This window comes from Chelonoidis abingdonii, chromosome 11, assembly GCF_003597395.2.
Source record: "Chelonoidis abingdonii isolate Lonesome George chromosome 11, CheloAbing_2.0, whole genome shotgun sequence".
Lineage (NCBI taxonomy): Eukaryota > Metazoa > Chordata > Testudines > Testudinidae > Chelonoidis > Chelonoidis abingdonii.
In genome coordinates, this window is record NC_133779.1 from 56,255,829 (window position 1) to 56,277,856 (window position 22,028).

Sequence of the window (22,028 nt, forward strand, 5' to 3'; positions counted from 1 at the left end):
CGCAGCGAGGAGGAGCCGGTGCGCGGTATGGGGCGGGCATGTGGGGGGAATGGACTAGGTGGATTTTGAGCTGGGGTGGGGGGTCGAGGTAGGACCGTTGGGGGCGTTGGGGCGGGGCTGGGGCGAGCAGCTGAGCTTTGGCAAGGCTGGAGCTGCATCGCCGGAGGATGATGAACTGAGCTGGGGGCTGGGCGGGCCTTGAGGTTAGGACTTGGCGGGGACTGGAGGTTCTGATCAGGAAGGGACCTGGGGGTCTGGGAAGTGTCATGGAGGAGGGGCTGTGGGGGAGAGTTGGCTGGTAGCTGAGAGTCGGGAGTAGTGTGGCATGTTAGGAGAGGTTGGGGGATGTTATGGGGCAGTAGGAGGTGGAGCTGGGGCGGGGGTGGGACCTTGGGGTGCTGCTGGGGAGGGGGTGTGAGCTGAGCCCCCCAGGGTGGGGGGTTGGGTGAGGTGGTGGATTGGGGACTGAATAGTTTCCGGAGGAACTGGGAAGTATAGGGAGAAGCTGCAGAGGGCATCCCTGTGGGGAAAGTAGCTGGGACCCCAGAGTTGGAGGTGTGGGAAAGGTTGAGGGGTGGGAGATCATGGAGAGTCTATGACTCTGGGCCAGGGGGCATCTTGGGGGTGAGCTGGGTGACCTGTAGGGGTGGGTATGTGTGGGTGCTGCTAGGAGATGGGAAAGTTAGAGGGCTTGGTGGACTCTCTAGAGCTCGGTTGAGGGGGCTCCTATGTGGGGCTTGGGCAGTGTTGGGATTCTGCTTGGGGGTAGGGGTTGCTGTTTGTGGGGCTAGGGAGTTGTGGGGTGCAGCTCCCCAGTGTGTAGAGGGGTTTGGTTGCTGCATGATAGGAGGTGGTACCTGGCCAGAGGAGCCCATCCTGAAGGAGTTCTGAGTGCCCCCTTGCCTGAACAGTTCTGTCGGGCTGGGGCGGGGCAGATGAGCATCGTTGGCGAGGAGCCCTCCCCCACATGGTGTGTATTAGGCAGTATGTGTGCCTCCTGCTGCCCATCTCACCTTTGCTGACTGTAGCTGGCACTGGGCTCGGCTCATCTTGGCTTCTCTGTGCCCCCCCTCTGGAGTTTGGCTTCAGATTCTGGGCAGCAACTGGCCATGCTACCCCCAGCAGCTTGCTGACCTGCCCCAGGCATGGCACCACTTGGAGCCCTCCCTGCATAGTCAGGGGTGGAAAATTGCTGTGATCCAGATGGCATCTGCCCTGGAGTCACATTTGGTTCCTTGCCTGCCCCCACCTCAGTGCATTGGTCCCTTTTTGTGGGCACATATAGATGGTTTCCCCCTCCGGGTGGGCCTGTGTGCAGTGAGGGGTGGGAGGTTCCCCTGTCCTGAGGAACCCCTGTGAACTGTGAGATGCTGGGGCTAATGGCCAGCAAGGTGCCTTTTTCGGGAGTGGGGTGAGTCTCTGGCCCCAGAGTTCCCACCCCTTGTTGTCATGCCCCATGCTCCTCCTGCCGAGGGCTAGTATGTCACAGGTGGGCTCTCGCTGTGGGCAGGCTGGCTGGTTTGACTCTGACCTGGCCGCCCCACGCAGTGTGGCGTTGAGAGCTCTGCTGGCCGCAGTCTTGCACGTGGGGCAAGAGCTGCACTGGAATTGGGAGTCGAACTCCCTGATTAGGGAACAGGTGGTTGGAGCACTGGCACTTTGGAGACCTGGGGTCCAGCCCCGGCTCTGTCACTGGTCTGGTCCCCTTCCATACCTCAGTTTCCCCACCTTCCTAAGGGGGCTGGTGACTCTTCCCTCTTTGGAAAGGGATTGAAGTTCATGGATAGAGCTTTGGGGCTGGCCTAGCACGTGGGGGACCTGGCCTGAACAGGCCCTTCTTTGCTAGATGCTGAACATGCTGATCTCTGCCTTGGAGCTGGAGTCATCACTTTTGTGGCTCTCCGTGTCCACTGGACCCGGTAACTTGCCTTTCCTGTTTGGAGAGGAAAGCTGTGCGTCTCGCCTGGTCACGGGACTCCTGGAGCCCGGCCTTGGAGAGAGGTGCCAGCCTTGCTCAAGTGGGCAGCATGTGGGGCTGGTGAGGGCAGGCAGCTGGCAGGGATCCCACAAGGTGGGAGGGGGCCAGCACTGGATCAGCCTGCCCTGCAGAATGGCTTGTCTGTCTTCTGTGGGTATGGGGGAGCTGGGTGCCCCCAGCCCATGGGCCTCAGGTTGCCCGGTTACAGGGGCCTGCAGACAGGGGAGTGCAGCTGTCTTCTGCAGGGGTTGCTGAGAGATGAGACCCCTGACTTGCCTGGGAGGTGCAGACTTCAGCAAAGGTGCTTGGGTTAAAGCCACTAAAGACTTGGGGCCCAATTGGAGCCAGTGCCCTCTAGAGGGGAAAGGTGCCATGACCCATTTCTTTCCCCCTGAGCCAGTCAGTCCCTGCCCTGGGGCCTGCTCAGAGCTGGAGCCCCTAGAGGAAAAGCTCCCCTGCTCTGTTCCCTTCTCCCGCTATTTCTTGGCTCCATTTTGCTGCAGTTCTGCCAGTGTAAGGTTGCTGGTTCCTGACCTAGCTAGGGATCTTTCAAGGGGCATGTGGAGGTGGCCACCAGTCTCCTGCCCCACCAGCAGAGGGACTGGTTCTGTTTCCTCCCAGGGTGGAGTTACCCATGTACCAGCAGGTGGTGTGGTCTCTTGGCACCCAGCCCGAGGAGTTTGTCCAGCTGTAGCTTTGCGTTGCGCTCCTGTTGCCCAGTGAAACGCTGGGTGCATCTGACCTCAGGCAGGCCCCAGCTCTTCCCCAGCACACAAGTGAATGTTGTCAGTGCTCTCCGCTGCTTGGGGTGGCATGTGGAGAGGGAGAGTCTGGTGGTATGAGCCTGCACGATTGCGGTGTGGACCCAGCAGTCCCCGTGCTGTGCGCCTTTGAGCTGGCAAAGCAGCCCATTGTGAAGTGGCCACAACAGAGGGGCAGCACCGCCTGACTGGCAGAGTGGAGGGGGCACTGCTGTTCTAGCTTCTCAACTTACTCAACTGCTGGGGCTAGTTGAGCTGAAGCATGTTATGCTGGGATGGCTCGTCCAGCATTGAGATACCGCCACCTCTGGGGCGGGGCAGCTGGAGAACAACCACACATAACTACATGAGGATGCCTTGTCCAGCACTGGACAATGAGATGCAGCCACCTGTGGGGGATGCTGGGAAACAGCCACACAGGGATGACTCATCTGGCGCTGAGGGTAAACAGTCTCATTGCTCCTGCTGACATGTTACTGCTTCTAGGGTGGGGTAGCTGGTGTGGCTACACGGTGATGACACGCTCGTGTCTTTGGGTGCCTGCCGTGCTCCACTGTGAAGGCAGCTGTATCTAGCGCTGGGCAAGCCTCCCTGTGTGGTTTGTTATATGCAGCTGTTCCCCAGCTGCTCCACCCTAGAGGCAGCTGCATCTTGGTGCTGGGGGAGTGTAATCCGTTAAGGCCCTTGCTGTCCTTTGGGGCATCTATCAAACCTGCTAGGGAATGGGCAACATTTCTCTTTAGGCAGAGTATGCTCCCACCCCCATGGTTAGTTGTGTCCTCCCAGCACCTCCTGATCCCACATGGTCCTGGGTACAGTGGCATGGCAACCGGTGTGTACACAGCTAGGGGCAATGTGCCACCAATTCCCAGACTCCGTGTGTGACCTTGGCCAGCGCTGCATCTCTCTGTGCCTCAGTTTCCCCCATATACAGGGGAATTGCACACTGGCTGGGACAGGGCTGTCTCTGGGCGTCCGAGGGGCACTGATTGTGCCTGTTGTGAGGATCCTATGGGCCGCATCTCAGGGTGCAGTTAGGAAGCCGGGTGAGCCTGTGCAGGTGCAGCAGGAAGCCAGCGAGCCGAAGTTACTTAGTGGTTAATGTTGGGTGGGCTCCACTGCCTGCCCCGTTCAGGGGCAGCCGGGAACACAGCAGCTGGGTCCAGCAGTGGGCTGCTGGAAGAGGGATTGGTGCCAGTGGCCTGTCCAGGCCTCAGCCTGGCCCGATCCTGCTGGCAATGAATGAGGAACCTGGTAGCTTGAGGGAAGTCTGTGCCCTTGTGACGGGGAGCCCCCCACCCTACAGCTGTAGCATGGAGCTGACCGGGCTCATCTTGTCCCCCCATGCTGGCCTGGCAGTGCCCCAGTGGCTCTTCCTGATCCTTCACTGTCCCATGGTGGGCCTGTGCCAGCCTCCCCATCTGGGCGCTTGCTTCCAGCTGTGTGGCATGTCAGTAGGGGTGCCTGGGGAGGAGGTGTGGGTGGGACAGCTGCTGGATGGGTGGGGCCTAAGGAGTGTGGGCATGGCCACCTCTAGTTCCTCCGAATAGGTGTGTTGAATGGGGTCTAGGGTATATGGGTGGGGACATCCTGGGGGGAAATGAGAGGATGGGACCTGAGCCTATTTGTGGGCCCAGCTCGGTTCTGCTTGGAATAGGTCTGTGTAGCAAGGGGTGGCTAGAGGTCATGTTGGGGGCTGGAGCTTGGTACCCTTCATCTAACCACAGCCTCTTTCTGTCTCTCCCCACCCCCACCCCGCTGCAGGAAGAGTTCCAGGGCTTCCCTCCTGATGAGCCTGTCTCCCAGAGTTCCTTGCGTGCTGCCCTGCGCTCTCAGAGAGGTGAGGGCACTGGCCGGCCTGACCCCATGCGGACGCCCCCTCGATCCAGCACTGGGGAGGTGTCAGCACTGGCGTCCCATGTTCCCAGCCTCCGGTCACATCTCCTGTGCTGTGCTACTCCACGGGGTCCTTGGGGTTCCCCAACCCCCTCGACCTGGCACCGCAGCCCAGGGGCCTGGCTGTCTCTGCCAGCAGTGGGGCTGCTGCCTGACGCTACCTCTGTTCCGCGGGGGTCAGCCTTGCAACACGAGGCCTTGCATGAACTCTGATCTTGTGCATTATAACAGTGTCTCTTGGGGGGAGGGAAAATAGCTCCCCCTGCCTACTACCATAGGGTGGGCCCAGTTGCACCAGCCATAGCTCATGCCTGCAGGGGACGGGGAATTGCTATGTCGTCCCCCCTTGTGTAAATGCGGCCCCACTGGGGTCTAGGTGCCAGCTTCTCCTAGCAGTGTTAACGTGGGTGTGGCTGTGGATAAACTGAGACTGCTCCCCACTGTGAACGTGCTTCTCTTCTGCCTGAAACTGCTTGGCCACATCAGCTTCTGGCGGTGCCTAGGGCACTTGGTCAGGGCGAGGGCCCTTTCTGGGGACGCAGTGCTGGCTCCAGCCAGTGAACGTGGGAGTCACTTTATCCAGTGCCCACAGCCCCTCTGCCCAGCACCAGCTTTCTGGCTCTGTGTTTGCAGCATATTTCCAACATGGAAGGGGAGGGAGAAATGTGTGGTGGGGGGTAGCTGAGAGGAGAGATGCTGGGGCTCTGCTGCTGGCTCCTAGTGTCACCCTGAGCAGCTCTCTGCTCCCTGGGCTTCAGTTTCTCCATCTGTGAAATGGGGATAATCCACCTCTGGCTGTTCAGACTGTGAGCTCTTTAAACAGGGCCTGTCTCTCGTTGTCTGCAGCGCCCAGCACAGGGGGGCCCTGATCTCGGTGGGCAGGGACTGTCTCTGTGTGTCTGGGCAGCGGCCGGCATGCTGAGAGAACCTCACTCTAACAGCTATGGGGGTGTCTGGGCAGTGCTTGGCACAATGAGAGGATCTCATCTCAGTTCGGTTGCCCTGGTATGATGAGGGTCCAGTCTCTCTCCTGCAGGGCACACAGTGCCACCCCTAGAATAAGCCAGGTCTTGGCTGGGGTGATAGCAGCTGTCACCTCCGCCCCCCCGCCCCCAGAATTGGGGGTCTGGGATGGAGTTGCCACAAGTTAACCACCCTTGCTAGCTGGCTGCCGGTGTGCGGTGCTGCATGGGTGGGGTCCCAAGTCCAACCCCCTGGTCACCCCCCTCTCATTTCTCGTTGCAGGTGTGTTGCCCCAAGCCAGCAGCAGGAAGAAGAGGGACATGTCCTTGCTTGCAGACCCCTCCAAGGCACCGGCCAGGCCGAGGAAGGGCGAGGCCCAGCGGGAGCGCATGGTCAGGGCCCTGGCCGAGCTGCTCCAGAGATCCAAGCCCCCGCCGGCCAAGCCCCCTTCAGGCGCCAGCCCTACCCAAGCCACCAGGACGCCTCCCAAGCAGGATCCAGGGCCCTCTGAGGCCATGCCCCCTTCCCCATCCCCCAGCAGCCCCCCAAGGGGGAAGAGCCATGACCCCATGGTGCCCCACCGGCCGCGGGGCCGCCCTCGTGGCTCCTTCAAGAAGAAACCAGGAGCCCCTCAGCAGGGTGCCAGAGCTCCCAGTGCTGCCCCAGTGCCCCCCAGGAAGAGCCAGCAGCCGGCCTCTGGTGCCAGCCTGAGCTCCCAGAGGAAGGGCCCTGGGCGTGGGCGGAAGAAATTGCCCCTGCTGCTCAAGTTTGTCTCCAAAGCAAAACGGCTGAAGTCAGGGCGGGTGGTGTTGGCCCGTGCCAGGCTAAAGCCCTCCATGGGCAGGAAGCAGGGCAGCAAGAGGAGGAAGAGCAGCCCACCAAGGAAGGGGGATGTTTTGCCGGGGAACTCCCCAACTCCCTCTGCCCCTCCTCCGGAGCAGCCGCCTCATGAGGCGCCAGCTGAGCCAGCATCTCCGACCCAAGCCCGGTGGAAGCGACGGAGACGGGCGCAGGGGCTGTCCCGGCATGAGGGCGCCATGGAGAAGAGACCGCTGTCGCCCCCGTGTCCGGCCCAGGCAGAGGAGGAGTCAGCTGCCCCGGCCTCCATCGCCCAGTCCACACGGGCACAGTGTCTGAAGCGGGGGCGGGGCCGGCCACCCCTCACCCCCAGTCAGCGGGCTGAGCGGGTGGCGGCTGCCCAGCGGGAGGGGGCTGGCCCGGTGGGTGAGGAGCCCCCCGGGCACAAAGCCACCTTCCTGAAGAACATCCGCCAGTTCATCATGCCTGTGGTGAGCGCCCGATCCTGCCGCCTCATCCGTCCTCCCCGGCGCTTCATGGACGAGCCCCCCCGACGAGCACCGCGGGCCAAGGCCCCTGAAATGGAGGGGCTGCACCATGGGGAGCCTCCAGCCCCACAGCAAGCCCCTGGCCAGGAGGTGGCACCTGGCCAGCCCCCCCGCTCACCTGACGAGTACCCCTCCCCCCTCTCATCACCCCCTCCTTCCCCTGGCCTCTCACCCCCAGCCTCCCCTCTCCCCAGCCTCCCCGGCAAGCGGCGCTCTATCCTGCGGGAGCCCACCTTCCGCTGGACCTCCCTCAGCACCTCGCCGCCTCTCCCCCCCGAGGCAGGCAAGTCCCTCTTCCAGCTGCCCCCCGAGGAGCCCCACCTCTTCCCAGCTGGCCCCCTTCTTGCCCCCTCCCCGCTGGCCAGGCGGCCCCCGTTGCTCCGGGCCCCTCAGTTCACCCCCAGCGAGGCCCACCTGAAGATTTATGAGTCGCTGACAGTGTCGACTGAGGAGCCAGAGCCCATGTGCCTCAGCGAGGCCGGGAAGGACCCCCCACTGTCCCCTGTGCCCCGGCCAGAGCCCCCCTCTCCCCACTATGAGCCCGTGATGACCCGCAGTGGCAAGCGGCTGCTGGGTCGAACCAACCACCTGACCCTGCCCCTCTTTGGGGAACCCCCCCAGCACCTGCCTGTCCCCCCGGACACAGAGCTGATCAAGATGGAGGACGTGGATGTGCCAGGCGTAGTGCGTAAAGTGGCCATCCGCCGCGTGGCCTCACTGGCCAGCCATGAGTCCGAGGAGGAGGAGGGCTCAGGGTGCGAGGCTGAGGAGCAGGGAGCTGTGGCGCCCGCCCGGGAGGAAGCAGCACCGGCTGCACAGCCAGCCCAGCTGTCGGGCATGGACAAAGTCTACAGTCTGCTGACTCGCGCCAAGGTGCAGCTCTTCAAAATTGACCAGCAGCAGCTGCTCAGATTGGCCCCGGTGAGACAGAGCCCCCTGTTCAGGGGGCGGCACTGGGTGGCTGGGGGATGGGTGAGTGGGGGTTGCATATGATAACTTGTCAGTCTGCCTTAATAACAGTGCTTCCCGGGAGGTGGGGTTGGGAGCCAGGACTCTTGGGTTCACTTCTCAGCTCTGGGAGGGGAGTGGGGTCAAGTGGTTAGAGCAGGTGGTGCTGGGAGCCAGGACTCCTGCTTTCTTCCTCGAGTGCTTGCTCATGTCCATTCCAGTATGGGTGTGCATGTGTTGCATGCACTGTCACTGTAAGGCTTTTTGCTTCCTAATCACTAGTAGTATCCATTGGGTAGACTCTGGTGGTGCCTCCATGGTGCAGTTGGTAGGCACCTGCTATCACCTCAGTTGCTTCTTTCTGTGTAGAACGATCTTCTCTCTTGCCCAGCAGTAGATCCCCTCATGGGAGTCTTTCTGTAAATAGATTCTAGATACGTGTAAATAGATTCTAGATACCTGTAAATAGTTTGTTAGCATAAGCATAGTGCTAGTTAGTGTTTCTAGTGAGCACCCACCCTGGCCCCAGGGCAGAGTTCAGTGTTCAGAATGCCAGGCACAAGCCAGTTAGTGACCCTCACATGTGCTGCTTGAAGTGCCTGGGAGAGGGTCTCATCCAGGGTAAGTGCCAGATCTGTAGGAACTTCAAACCAAGAACCCAAAATGAGAGAGAATCGATTGAAGTTCCTACTTATAGAGGCGCCACTCTGTCCTGCTTGAGAGCGGTGACTGGACCCAGCACTGAGCGCTCCCTTTCCCAGGTGCACGCTGGCATCCGGTTGGCTCCCCGGCATGCTTCTCTGGCACTCAAGAAATCTGCACCAATGACGCAGCACTGTTCCCCATCACTGGGGCCGAAAAGAAGTCTGATTGGGGGCACTGCGGGATGAGTGAGCTGTGGTGAGCCACTGTAACCACCCGGCAGGGTGGGGGATCTGTCAAGTGTGGTACCGAGGTGCTCCCCATGTGGGGTGATCCAGGAAGAGGACGCGAAACTGGCAGCACCAGAGGTGTATGGGGCGGCGCAAAATCTCTTACCCCTCCAGGTAGCGCTGTCTCCAAACTGGGGGCCTACAAGGGACAAGACAGGCACCACAGGGCCCAGCCTTAAGAGGGCAATCACCAGTCCTGGACAAGCCCGTGAAGATGGTGATGCACCACCCTCCATCTCGCTCATCGTTGGGAGACTCGGCACCCAGGCCATGCTTGCTGCAGTGACGCCTTGCCTAGATGCCGGTCTCATCCCTGGCATCTGGCCAGCAGTTGCAGCACTGCTTCCTATCAAGGCAAAGTCATTTGGCGCCATCTTGGTCACCTAGAAGCTGGTCCTTGAGCTCCAAATCTCAGGCAAAATCATGTGCCTTGTGAGGGACCAGACCTTGGGCAGATCATACCCCCCATGGATGTGGCCCAGGGACTTGTCCCACTAGCATGGGGTATAGTCCATGGCAGATGCTGGACCCTTTGGCTGCACATGGTCCAGGGCTCCCATGGGGGATGCTCCTTTTTGGCACTGTCAGAGAAAAGGGCACCCCCTCCATCCCTGTCAGAAAGGATTGGTTCCTGGGGCAGCAATCGTGGGTCCTCAAGCCACACTGGCAGTTCACACTCTGTTCTCACTGGCACTGAACTTTTGTCTTTCAGGTTTTTTTAACACCTCTGAAAGACAAAAATTTTGTTGTTCAATTGCCAATGTAGACATAGCCTAGGGCAGAATTTGCTGCCATGACTGAAGAGGGCAGGGCCATAGCCAAGACATCCCTCCAGCCGGCCCTAGACACGGATGCAGTGGCCTGGGCGATGGCTACTGAAGTTGTAATGAGAAGTTCCTGGCTTTGGTCATTGGGCCTCCCCCATGAAGTCCAGCAGACTATTTAGGACCTCCCATTCAAAGGGCAGTCCTGATGTCCAGCTGCACAACCTGAAAGATTCAAGGGTGACCTTGAAATCATTGGGCTGCCCCATCCTGGACTCCTTATAAGCCGCAGTCTATGGGCTGTGTTTTTACCAGTCCCTCTAGTGGCAGGACTTCAGGTGACAGAGCAATAGGGGTTTCAGGAAGAGACCAGCCTCAATGTCTGCGCACGTGAAACAACCATCAGGCAACAGACAAAGCTTTTGAAGGGGCACCTGAGGACAGGGCACCAGCCCAGTACCTGGATCTTGGCCTTATGTTTGTGGACCATTGTCCCACTTTTACCCAACTGGTGGGTGCTCTGCATGGCAAAAGTGGGGTATCCCTTGTAGCTTTTCTTCCCCTATCCCTCTTCAGGGACCCTTCTCACTAAAATCTCCTGGCCCAGGAGGTGCAGTCGCTCCTAAGGGCGGGGGCAGTGGTGGAGGTTCCCTGATCCCAAAGTCCAGTAGGGATCTCAGATCTATCCTAGACCTCAGAAACTTTAAGAAGTTCTTAAAGAAGTTGAAGTTTCGCATGGTTTCCCTGGATCCAGGGCACTGGTATGCCGCCCTTGACCTATAGCTCTCTTCTGGTGGCACAGAGATACTTTTGGTGTATGGTAAACCGGAACTACTGTCCGTTCATAGTTCTGCCGCCTCGGCCTCTCAGCTGCCCTAGGAGTGTTCACAGAATACATGGTAATGGAGCAGCTTCTTCAGGAGGAGAGGCGTGCAAGTTTGTTCCGACCTGGACAAGGGCTGGTGAGAGGTCAGTCCAAGGTGTTAGTGGAACAACCTGTGGAAATTGTTCTGTCCACTTTCAAGAGCTTGGGACTCGATTAATATGCAGAAGTCCACCTTCATGCCCTTCCAGAGGGTAGAACTCATAGGAGCAATCCTTGACGTGACTGAAGCAAGGGTCTCCCTACCGGAGAGCTGCTTTCAGGGCCATCTCAGCCCTCATACCAGGCCAGATAGCATAGTTCACTACTACAGCCAGGAGCTGCCTAAAGCTCCTGGGGCACATGGCCTCCTGCACTCACTGTGGTACAGTGTGCATGTCTCAGACTCCACCCTCTGCAGCTGTGGCTGTCAGTGTACATTATCAGGTGTCACCCACTAGACAGAGTGGTTGCTCTTCCCCAGACGATGCTCAATGCCCTTCAGTGGTGGCTGGATCAAGACACTGTGTGTGCTGGCGTTCCCTTTGCAGGGCCCCCGCCAACGATAGAGCTGGTCACAGATGCCCCAGATATGGGGTGGGAGCCCACCTGGAGCCTCTCAGGACTCAGGGTCTCTGGACAAAGGAGGAGGTTTGCCTGCATATCATTGTCAGGGAGCGAAGGGCAGTGCGCCCTGCCTGTCAAGCATTCTGCCGCAAGGGCAGATGTGCATCAGTCCTCACAGACATCACGGCAATGTTCTACTTAAACAAGCAAAGGGAAACCCGATCCTCTCCCCTATGCCTAAGGTGTTGAAACTCTGGGACTACTGCTTAGCCCACTCCATTCACCTGGAGGCTGCTCAGCTTCCAGGCTCTCAGACCACCTGAGCAGGTCCTTCACCAGACATCACCAGTGATCTCTCTGGCTGGACGTCCTGGAGGCTATTTTCCAAAAGTGGGGGTTTCCCCAGGTGGATCTGTCTACAACCAGAAGCAATAGGAAATAATCCAGTTCTGCTCATACCTGTACCACAGCCTGGTCTCTCACTGACACCTTCCATCTGCCATGGGGAGGCAGGTGCCTTCTATGCCTTTCCTCCCAGACTGTCATCCACAAAGTGCTCCTCAGGGTCAAAAGGGACAAAGCCCACGTGATTCTCCTAGTACTGGCATGCCCATGCCAGCATGGACCTCTCAATAGATGCCCCAGTCGGTCTCCCAGTGTGGCCGGATCTGATCTCCCAGGGCTAAGGCCTCATGCAGTCTCTGCACTTTCTTTGTGGCTGAGCGAAATGGAGCTGGGCTGTTTGGCACTGGTCCAAGTGGTCCTTATGGGCAGTCGGCCAGAATGGCCTATCTAACATAATGGAAAAGGTTCTCACTCTGGTCACTTCAGAACGGAGTCCCCCTTCTGGAGGCTACACTCGCCTTTAGCCTGGACTACCTGCTCCATCTGAAGGGAGAAGGCCTGGCGGTCTCTTCCATCAGAGTCCAGTGGGTGGCAATATTGACATTCCCCCTCTGGTGAACGGCAGATCAGTTTTCTCTAACTCCATTAGCTCTCGGCTCTTAAAGAGCTTTGAGCGCCTGTATCCGCAGCCTCTGCTTCCCTGGGATCTCAGCAGAGTCACTGTTTGAGCCACTATCAGCATGTCCCTTGATTGATTTATTCTGGAAAACCACCTTTCTGGTGGCCATCACCTCGGCCAGGAGGGTGTCAGATCCGGCCTTTCACCTCCGAGCCGCCCTACATCGTCATCTTCTGGGTGAAAGTCTGTGTGTGTCCTCACCCATCCTTCCTTCTGAAAGTGGTCTCCCATTTCCACAATAGTCAGGACATCTTCCACTGTTCTATCTTAAACCTCGTGCTAATAAGCATGAACAGAGGCTGCACTCTCTGGACGTTAGACACAGGGCTGGTTCTTCCATTTTTGCAGGCCCAAGCAAAAAATAAAATAAAATAAAGCTGTTCGGACTGTGCCGCCCCAAGAATGGATGGAATGCCGCACCTTAGCATGTGCCACCACAGGCACGTGCTTCCTGCGTTGGTGCCTGGAGCCGGCCCTGTTCAGACGTGCTCAGCCCGTTTACATAGAAAGGACCAGACCCTTTTGAAAGTCCACCCAGTTATTCATTGCTGTTGCAGAAAGGATGAAAGGCAGCGTGGTCTTGGCATGGAGGATCTCCTGGATAATGTCCTGCATCTGCACGTGCTATGGCCTGGCGAAGGTGGCTTCCCCACGCTTAACAGCACACTCCACACACCTCACCAGTGGCGTTCGTGGCTCATGCTCTGGCTGTAGATATCTGCACGGTGGTGACTTGGTCCTCTGTCCACACGTTCGTGGGCACTTCGCCCTTACCCCGTGTGACGATGTGGTTCTGGCAGGACCCAACTGAGAGTGCCAAATCAGGACCAATTGCTCAAACAGGGCAGTCACAGCCCAAAGCTGGGGTTTTTCCACCTCTAAGGCAAACCAATCCAGTCAGACAAAAATGACTTCGGTTTCACGCCACTGGTGAACCACAAGTCACACAAGCAATTTCCTTAGACACTCCAGTCTCCTAGTATCACCACCAGTTCCACACATCCTGGGAATGAATGGCTATGAAAACCAACACCCCAGTAAAAGAAAAAGGTTCTCTCGATCCCAAAGGACCATGCCCCAGACCCAGGTCAATATACACATCAGATCTTACCCACAAATCACGCTGTTGCCAATCCTTTAGAATCTAAAATCTAAAGGTTTATTCATAAAAGGAAAAAGATAAAGATGAGAGCTAGAATTGGTTAAATGGAATCAATTACATACAGTAATGGCAAAGTTCTTGGTTCAGGCTTGTAGCAGTGATGAAGTAAACTGCAGGTTCAAATCCAGTCTCTGGAGAACATCCCCCGCTGGGATGGGTCATCAGTCCTTTGTGCAGAGCTTCAGATTGTAGCAAAGTCCCTCCAGAGGTAGAAGCAGCATTGAAGACAAAATGGAGATGAGGCCTTTGCCTTATACAGACCTTTCCAGGTGTAAGAACACTCCTTTGTTCCTACTGTGGAAAGTTACAGCAAAATGGAGTTTGCAGTCACATGGGCCAGTTTCTGCACACCCTGCTGAGTCACAAGGCGTATTCGCCTCCTCTCAATGGGTCAATTGTGTAGGTGATGGTCCTTAATGGGCCATCAAGCAGGCAGAGCTGAGCTGACACCAGCTTGTCTGGGGTGTCTCCCAGAACTGCAGCACCAATTTGAAATACAGACAGTACACAGCCAATATTCATAACTTCAACTACAAAAATGATACAGACATACAGACAGCATAATCATAACCAGTAACCTGGTCTTAGACACCTTATATGACCCCCTTTACATAGGATTTGGTGCCACTACAGAATCTTGGTTGCAACCCATGTTCTATATGGTCCCAGTTAATATAAATAATGTCACACCCCGCAGGCGAGGAACAATGCAGCCTTCGGGGCAGTGCTCCTTCACTCCATCTCTCAGGAACTCCGACCCCACTCATTGATGGAATGCGGGGGAGTCCCCTGTGTTGGGATGGCCATGAGCAAGCACTCCAAGAAGAAGAGATGGTTACTAAGCCTTCTGTAACTCCCTGTTCTTCAAGATGTGTTGCTCACGTTCATCCCCCATCCCGCCCACCTGCCCCTCTGTCGAAGTTGCTGGTGAGAAGGAACTGACAAGGCAGCAGGTGCCTATCTACCGTGCCATGGAGGTGCTACTCCAGGGGGCACCAGAGCCCAGTTGATGGATATCACTGGTGGGCGAGAAGTCTTCCAGCCACGATGTGCACACACCCATGCTGGAATGGGCGTGAGCAAGCACTCGAAGAACCACTGTTAAGGGAAGGTTAGTAACTGTCTCTTTCTCCCCAGCTCTGGGAAGGGGAGTGGATACGAGTAGTTAGAGAAGGGTATGGGGGGCTGGGTTCTGTCCCTAACTTTGGGAGGGGGAATAAGTAGGGGGGCGAGTCTGGGAGTCAGGACTCCTGGGTTCTGTCCGCAGCTCTGGAAGGGGAGTGGCCTCTATTAGAGCATGGGTGACGGGGGTGAATCTGGGAGCTAGGACTCCTGGATTCTATCCACGGCTCTAGGAATCCCGGCTCCCAGCCCGCTGCTTTAACCCACTGGACCCCACTCCTTTCCCAGAGCAGGGGAGAGAATTAACCAAGCTCACCCACGCCCCAGAGCTAGGGAAAGGGGTAGGGGGCTAGGTCCCTGTAGCTCTGGCTGTGCTGTCACAGCCGCATCTGTCTGTCTCCTGCCTGCAGCCATCACCCAGCATCAAGTCGGAGGAGAGTGCAGAGGCTGTGCCAGGGGAGGGTGACCCGGAGCTGGCCAGCACGGACAGGAACGAGACCAGGAAACTGGTATGCTGGGCTGGGAGCTGGATCACTGCTGGCGGGGGGGGGATATATTTTCTCCAGCCCTGCTCTGTACACCCCCTCCCAGTGGTTGGGGAGCAGGGCAGCCTCTTGGCCCCATGGTGCTCCCTGCAGGAGGGCATCTCTTCCCCGACACCCACCCTGTCATCATGTCCCCGCAGGGCCAGGAGTCTCCAGTGCAGGGCCCCCGGATCAAGCATGTGTGCCGGCATGCGGCTGTGGCGCTGGGCCAGTCACGTGCCATGGTGCCCGAGGACGTGCCCCGCCTGAGCGCCCTGCCCCTGCGCGAGCGGGAGGAGATCGCTGCCTCACCGGTCGCCGAGGGTGAGTATATGGAGGCAGTGCCCACTCCTCTGGGACAGAGCTGGGGCACGACCATCAGTGCTGGCCTTGAGGTGGCACCAGGGAGTGCTGGCCTGAGTTGTGGGAGGGGGTGTGTCAGTGAGGGGCGGGTGGGGGCTGCACTGTGGGGTGGCTTGGCAGGGTGTGTCATGCTGTGGGGGTGGGGTGGCAGATCTCCAGGAGGGGGCTGCACTATGGGGTGGCTTGGCAGGGTGTGTCATGCTGCTGGGGCGGAGTGGGAGGCCTTGGGCGGGGGAGGGGGCTGCTGTGCTATGGGATGGCTTGGCAGGGGGTGCCTTGCTGCAGGGGCAGGGTGGGAGGGCTTGGAGGGGGGTGCTGGGCTACTGGGTGCTGTCCTGCAGGCAGCTCTATGCCCCACAGGGTGGGGCCGGGGCGCCCCATGGTAACCCCCCCTGCCGTCTCCCCCGCAGAGACCTCCTCGGCCTCAGAGAGTGAGGGTGGGCGAGCACGACGGGGGAAGGTGGAGCCAGTGGCAGTGAAAGCCCCACCCCCCGTGCGCCGCCCCACCCCCCACCACCATCACTCAGGCAAGAAGAATCGCATGACCCGCTGCGGCAAGTGCAAGGGCTGCCTGAAGCTGCAGGACTGCGGGACCTGCATCAACTGTCTGGACAAGCCCAAGTTCGGGGGACCCAACACCAAGAAACAGTGCTGTGTGTGAGTGTCCCCGGGGTGGGGGCAGGGCACCCAGCTGCCAGCCTGGCTTTCCCCAGGGAGTGAGGTGTGGTGGTTAGAGCGGGGAGTTGGGGGCCAGGACTCCTGCCCCCCCCAGCTGTGCCCCTGTGTGGCTTAAGGCAAATGTCACCTGCTGGAGCTCCCCCTATGCCCCCAGCTCCCCCTAAAGCACTGTGTGAGTGCACTCACTCCTCTGCTAGCTCCTTTCACATCCCAGGTAATGGACGAAACACCCCCCACCCCCTCCCGAGCTCCCCCAAAGCACTGCGTGAGTGCACTCACTCCTCTGCTAGCTCCCTTCACGTCACAGGTGATGGACGAAACACACACACTCTGCATGTTGCTGCCCCCCCCCGTCCTCCCGCACCCGTGGCCCTCTTGCTCTGACTGGCTCTGTCTACCCTGGCAGGTACCGCAAGTGCGATAAGATTGAGGCACGCAAGATGGAGCGGCTCTCCAAGAAAGGTAATGCCAGTGCCGCCGCAGCCTGGCTGGGGGGTGGGCTGTCAGCCAGGACTCCTGGGTTCTGTTCCTGGCTCTGCCAGTGTCTGAGTGGGTGGGTGAGAGTGTGTGGCCTGCATTGTGCAGGAGGTCAAACTAGATGATCATAATGGTCCCTTCTGACCTTAAAGTCTATGAGGTCATGGGGCTTGCCTGTGTGCTGGAGACCCACCCTACCCTGGGTTTGTGCACTGAGCGCTGCAGGCAGTGGGTGTGTGTGTGTGTGGGGTCCTTTTCTCTTCCCGCCTGCTCTCATCTGGGGCCCGTACCCCATTCAACTACAGCAAAATCGCCATGGCAGAGCCTGGAGCTCACCTAGTCCCCTGAGGCTCTGAGCTGCATGTTCCAGGAACCTTCACAGCTCCCCACCCTGCCCCCTGCAGCCCAGCACCCCCCTAGTTCTGCCCTGGAGCATCTGAGCCTGCCCTCTGCAGCCCAGTGCCCCTTAACATCGCCCTGGGGCATTGGGCCAGCCTTGCCTCTGCAGCATGGAACCCCCTAGCGCTGCCCTGGGGCTCTGGAGTCAGTAATGGCTTAGGGGAGGAGCTCCCCCTACTGAGTGATTTCCCTCCCCCCCCCCCCCACCTTCCCTTCGCCAGAGTGTCCCTCCCCTAGCCCGTAGCAAGCTTCTTGAAAATCTCTGGAGTGTTCCTGTCTGATCGCTGGAGCCGGGGGCATTGGGGAGCAGCCTGTATGCCCTCCCCCAGCTATGGGCCACTCTGAATCTAGAAACTGTCCTTGCAGAACTCCTGGATTCGGTGGATGGTGGGGCGGGGGGGTTGGAATGGAGCTGCAGCTCTCACTTGCTGCCACCTTGCTAGATCGCCAGTGTCATCTTCATGTGTTTTGCAGAGAAGCCCTAGTCCCCCTTAGGAGGGACGCCCCCTTGTTCTGGATACGTCTAACCTCCCTGGCTAGCTCCATTTCCCCCGGCCCCATCTGGGAAATGCTCAGAGGTTGTAAGTAGCAAGGGCTGCAGTGGCATCTCATTAGAGTTCAGAGTTAACACAATGACAATTGTGGGGTAGTAGTTAAGGTTCAGGGTTAACGCAACCCGAGGTTGCCAGACTATATAATGGGCTTGTTAGGGTTCAGAGTGAACATATCAGCAAGACTGACACATGTTGATTAAGGTTCAGGGTTAACATAGTGTTGAAGTTGATGCGCCTTCCTTAAGGTTCTGAGAGAACTTGCTGGCAAGGATGGCGCATGAGTGGCCAGTAAGGGTTGGGGTTTACCTGGCCACGTGCGTCACACAATCCTTGTGGTGAAAGCCCTGGGCACCCCGGCCCTGTGGCACTGCTGGGCCCAGTGGCGCTGCATGTCTTCACCAGGGCATGGCTGCTGATCTCAGAAATAGCCGAGAAACTTCCTGGGGTGAAACTCACCCGTGGGTGTTTGCTCTGAGGCCAGGGATTGCTGAGCTTGGGGAGGCAGCGTGGCCTAGCGGATGCAGCCCTGGGCTGGGACCGAGGAGACCTCTGCTTTGTTCCCAGCTCTGCCATTGGTTTGGTGGGTAAGCAGGTAAGTTGTCATCGGCCCATGCCTCAGTTTTCCCGCTGTGTGGGGTGCTTTGAGATCTGTGAATGGGGGCGCTGGAGCAGAGCAGGGTGTTCTTCTCAGTGCTGCTGGGATCCCCCCCTTAGATGCAGCAGGCCCCTACAATCTAAGCAGGCAGAGTGGCATCTGGCCTGCCAGGGGAGGGGGCAGCTTCCAAGCTTGGGCAGGGTCTGTGGGCGCTGCACCCAGCTCATCCTGCTGTGGGTAGCCCAGCTCTCCGCACCTGTCCTGTGGCTGAGGAGGGAAACCAGCCCAGCCCCACTGGCCTGGCCTTTTGTCCTCCCTTCCCGCCCCCCAGCTCACCCAGAGCCGACCCTTTGGCAGGGGGCAGAGCCCAGCTCTATGGGGCAGCAGCAAGCAGGATGGGGGGTTTCTCTCCAGCATGGTGCGGCAGGAGGAGGCTGCAGCAGGTACCTTGGGAGGGGGCCGGTGCTGGGGGGCAGACAGGCTGCTCTGTGCTGCTGCCAATGGGGGAAGGCTCAAGGCCTGCGTGTGTGGGTCCCAGCCCCTTGGAGAGGGGAAGTGGAATGGGGGAGATCTGTGTGTGGTTGTGAGCCATGTATAGCTTGCGGGGAGAGACAGAATGGGTGGGGTGGAGTCTGGTGCAGGGTGTGTAAATGGGGGAGGGGTGCTGAGGGTGTGTGAAAGTGGGTGGGGGAGCCCTGGGGTGTATATCAATGGGATGGGGGAAGGGAGCCCTGCGGGGCGTTGGGTGGGGGGGAAGCTGTTCACAGAACCAGACCTGCTCCAGCACTAGGCTGGGAGCCAGGACTCCTGTGTTCTATCTGCCCCTCCACCCCCACCCCGCACCCTCCACACACTTCCCCATGTGGAGCCCCTGCCCCCTCTGTGCTCTGTCCCCAGATCACAGGCTCCTGGGGCAGGGCCCATCCTGACAATATCTGGGTCAGTGTTTGGGGTGAGGGTGTGTGTGTACAGAGCCCAGTGGGGTGTGTGTATACAGAACCCAGTCCAGCATGCTGAGCGTTCACTCGGGTGCCTGGGAGATCTTGAGCGTGGGAGGCAGGCATGAGCTGGGGGGTCGTGTTGGCTGGAGGTGGGTGGTGAGAGCAGCCACAGTGGGACAGTTCGGGAGGCTGCTGTGTATACGGTGCTCAGTGGGGCGGACGGATCTGCGACCTACTGAGAGGACCTGGGCTGTGGAGGGGCTGCTTAGGCTCTGACAGGCAGGAGGCCTTCTGCAGCATTGCTGAGTATCAGTGTCTCTCGGCAGGTTGCCCGGCGTTGGGGCTTGTCTGTGTCTCTGAGCCGCTTCCATGGCACATGGGGCCTGTGTCTGTGTGTTTTGGTTGCCCCCTGTGGTTGTGGGGCTGGTGGGGGCTGTGTCTCTTGGCCACCCTGTGGTGGGACTGGTGCCTGCAGGTCACATGGACAGGGCCAGCAGTGCCACCACCCCCATGCTTCAGTGTCTCTCAGCCGCCCACAGGTCGCATGGCAGTGGGGCTGGTGGCTCCATGGGGCTGGCGGTGCTGTGGCCTGTTGGCCCCATGTCTCTCTCTCTGCCACCTGCAGGTCGCACGGTGGTGAAGCCGGTGGTGGCGCGGGACTCGGAGGACTCACAGGAAGAATTCCCGGCACCCTGGGAGCTGATGCTGGGGGCGACAGAGACAGCAGAGCAGGAGGCCCTGCTGCAGCGCAAGTCAGCCCGGCGCTGTGTCAAGCAGAGACCCTCCTATGACATCTTTGAGTCCACGGATGACTCGGACGCCGAGCCCCGGCCCGGCTCCGCCACGCCCCGCAGGAAACCCTCCCGTGACTCGGGTAAGCTGCCCTGCTGGGACCTCTGTCCCCCCCTGCACTTCACCTGGCTCCCCCCTCCACCGTATGGGGGCCGGTTCCCCTCTCCCTGTGCCAGGTTGCTGTTTTCCCCCACCTGTGTATTGGGTGCCTGGCTCTGGGGTGCAGAGGGACCAGGGTCTGAGAGGTGGCTGTGCCAGCAGGTGGGGCTGGGACTGGTTGGCCCTCTAACAATCTCTTTGCCCCCCCTAGACCTGCTCCCCATGGAGGCGGAGGAGCAGAGCCGGCCACGGAGAACGCCGCTGCAGCCTGTCGTGCAGCTCAAGGCGAGGAGGAAACTGGAGAAGGTGAGGTGGCCCCAGGCACGGAGTGGGCAGTGTGTGGGTTCGATGCACCTATGCCCCAATACTGGAAGGACCCAGGCCCAGAGCAGAGGGAGAGGAGCTTGCATGGGGCCCAGGGATCCCAGTTCTGCCACAATCATAGCTAGTTGTGGGTGGGCAGGCAGGGGTCTGCCAGGATGGAGAACCCCACCTTGTTCCATCCAGGCCTCCACACGGCTGGCGCAGCTCTCACTGGCTAGTTCTAGGATCCGTGGCCTGTTTCCCGCCCTCTGAGCCAGCCACTCTCCTGTCTTGTGGCTGGATCAGGGCCAGCGCCCCCTAGAGTGGAGAGGCCCCATGTCCCTTTCCCCACCCCTGTGGCCCACCCAGTCCCCTGCCCTGGAGTCAGATGGGTGCTGGTGCCCCCTAGAGGGTGCAGGGCCCCTGCCTCCTCCCCCGCCCTCCACTGACTCTCTGCTCCCCCCAGGACACACTCTCCTCTGGCTCATTCCCTTCCTTTCCCAACGGCTGGAACGGGAAGCAGAAATCCACTGACGGCGTCCACCGGCTGCGCGTTGACTTCAAGGTGAGGGGGCAGCACTCCCTGGTCCCCAGCGTCAGGCAGAATCTGCACCCAGCTTGGCCCTGCTGCGGGAGGGAGGTCAGCACTGGCTCCACGGCTCAGAGCGAGCCTCCAGCCCCCTCCCCTTGAGGTGCTGAGAACACAGGGCAGCTCAGTCCCACATGGGTGATGGGGCAAAGGCATTAAACTCCTTTCTGCTGCCAGTGCCTCCCCTGCTGGCGGGGCTGGAGGAGGGGCTGGCAGGGGACTGTCTGGGGAGTGGAGGTGATCCGGCCCCTATGGGAGCTGGCAGGGTGCCACCCCCTCTCTCAGGTGTCCAGAGGGTTGCCACGCCCTGCCCAGTAGCTGTTCCTCACCCCATGGCTGCATCGGGGGTGGGGAGGCTGGTCCCCGTGCTGCCAGGGCCCTCGTGTGCCGCTGCCCTCTGAGCTGGGGGGTACCGCTGAGCCATGGGATCGGTGTTGGAGTGTGGGTGACATCTTCAGCCTTTGCCCCACGGTGTGACTGTCTGGAATCTGGTGGGATGAGTGGGTCCAGAGCGTGGCATGGCTCCATGCGCCGGCTCCTGTCCCAGCCTGTGTCGGTCTCCGTGGTCCCAGCCAGGTGTCTGGGCAGAGCGAGAGGCTCTCAGCTGTGGGGTGGGCACTCTCTTGCAGGAGGACTGTGACTTGGAGAATGTGTGGCTGATGGGGGGGCTCAGCATCCTGACCTCCGTGCCCGTCACTGCCCAGCTCATGTGCCTGCTCTGCGCCAGCAAGGGCTTCCACGAGGTGAGCACGTGGAGCCCGGATGCTGGGGTTCTCTCCCTGCTCTGGGGGCAGGGGGTCTAGTGGGTAGAGCAGGCGGGGGGCGCTGGGTTCCCCCCCTCTGGGGGTGAGGGGTCTAGTAGTTGGGGGGGGGGCGCGGGGCTGGGAGCGCAGGCTCTGTGGGCAGGGGAACTGGGAGCCAGGACTCTTGGGTTCCCTCCCGGTCTGAGTGGAGCCATCTTATCGGCCCGTCCCCTCCCCAGCTGGTGTTCTGCCAGGTTTGCTGCGACCCCTTCCACGTGTTCTGCCTGGAGGAGGACGAGCAGCCACAGCGGGAGCAGGAGGAGAACTGGTGCTGTCGCCGCTGCAAATTCTGCCATGTGTGCGGGCGCAAGAACAAGGTCTCCAAGGTAGGTGCCCTGGAAGAGGTTGAGGCCCTTTCCTCCAGGCAGCGTTAGCCTGTACCCCAGGCCAGGCACTAGGGGGCACTGTGCTACAGGGGGTGGAGCAGGGGCTCTCCCTGGTGGTCAGGGCTGGCCCCGATGCCCCAGGCCGGGCACTAGGGGGCACTGTGCTGCAGGGGACTGGGCAGGGGCTCTCCCTGGTGGTCAGGGCTGGCCCCGATGCCCCAGGCCGGGCACTAGGGGGCACTGTGCTGCAGGGGACTGGG

General features: G+C 59.8%; 1 protein-coding gene across 2 annotated transcripts in view; it reads left to right on the forward strand.

Moving 5' to 3' along the window:
* KMT2B (lysine methyltransferase 2B) overlaps positions 1–22,028 on the forward strand; it is a 35,989-nt gene continuing 13,961 nt past the window's right edge. For both annotated transcript variants that reach the window (XM_032804720.2, XM_032804721.2), the window contains exons 1-12: positions 1–18; positions 4,504–4,579; positions 5,881–7,865; positions 14,736–14,834; positions 15,011–15,173; positions 15,623–15,869; positions 16,297–16,352; positions 19,482–19,730; positions 19,959–20,053; positions 20,517–20,615; positions 21,269–21,382; positions 21,622–21,768. In XM_032804720.2, the coding sequence (XP_032660611.1) occupies positions 5,919–7,865; positions 14,736–14,834; positions 15,011–15,173; positions 15,623–15,869; positions 16,297–16,352; positions 19,482–19,730; positions 19,959–20,053; positions 20,517–20,615; positions 21,269–21,382; positions 21,622–21,768 (3,216 nt within the window). In that variant the 5' untranslated portion in view covers positions 1–18; positions 4,504–4,579; positions 5,881–5,918. The remainder of the gene's footprint in view (positions 19–4,503; positions 4,580–5,880; positions 7,866–14,735; positions 14,835–15,010; positions 15,174–15,622; positions 15,870–16,296; positions 16,353–19,481; positions 19,731–19,958; positions 20,054–20,516; positions 20,616–21,268; positions 21,383–21,621; positions 21,769–22,028) is intronic.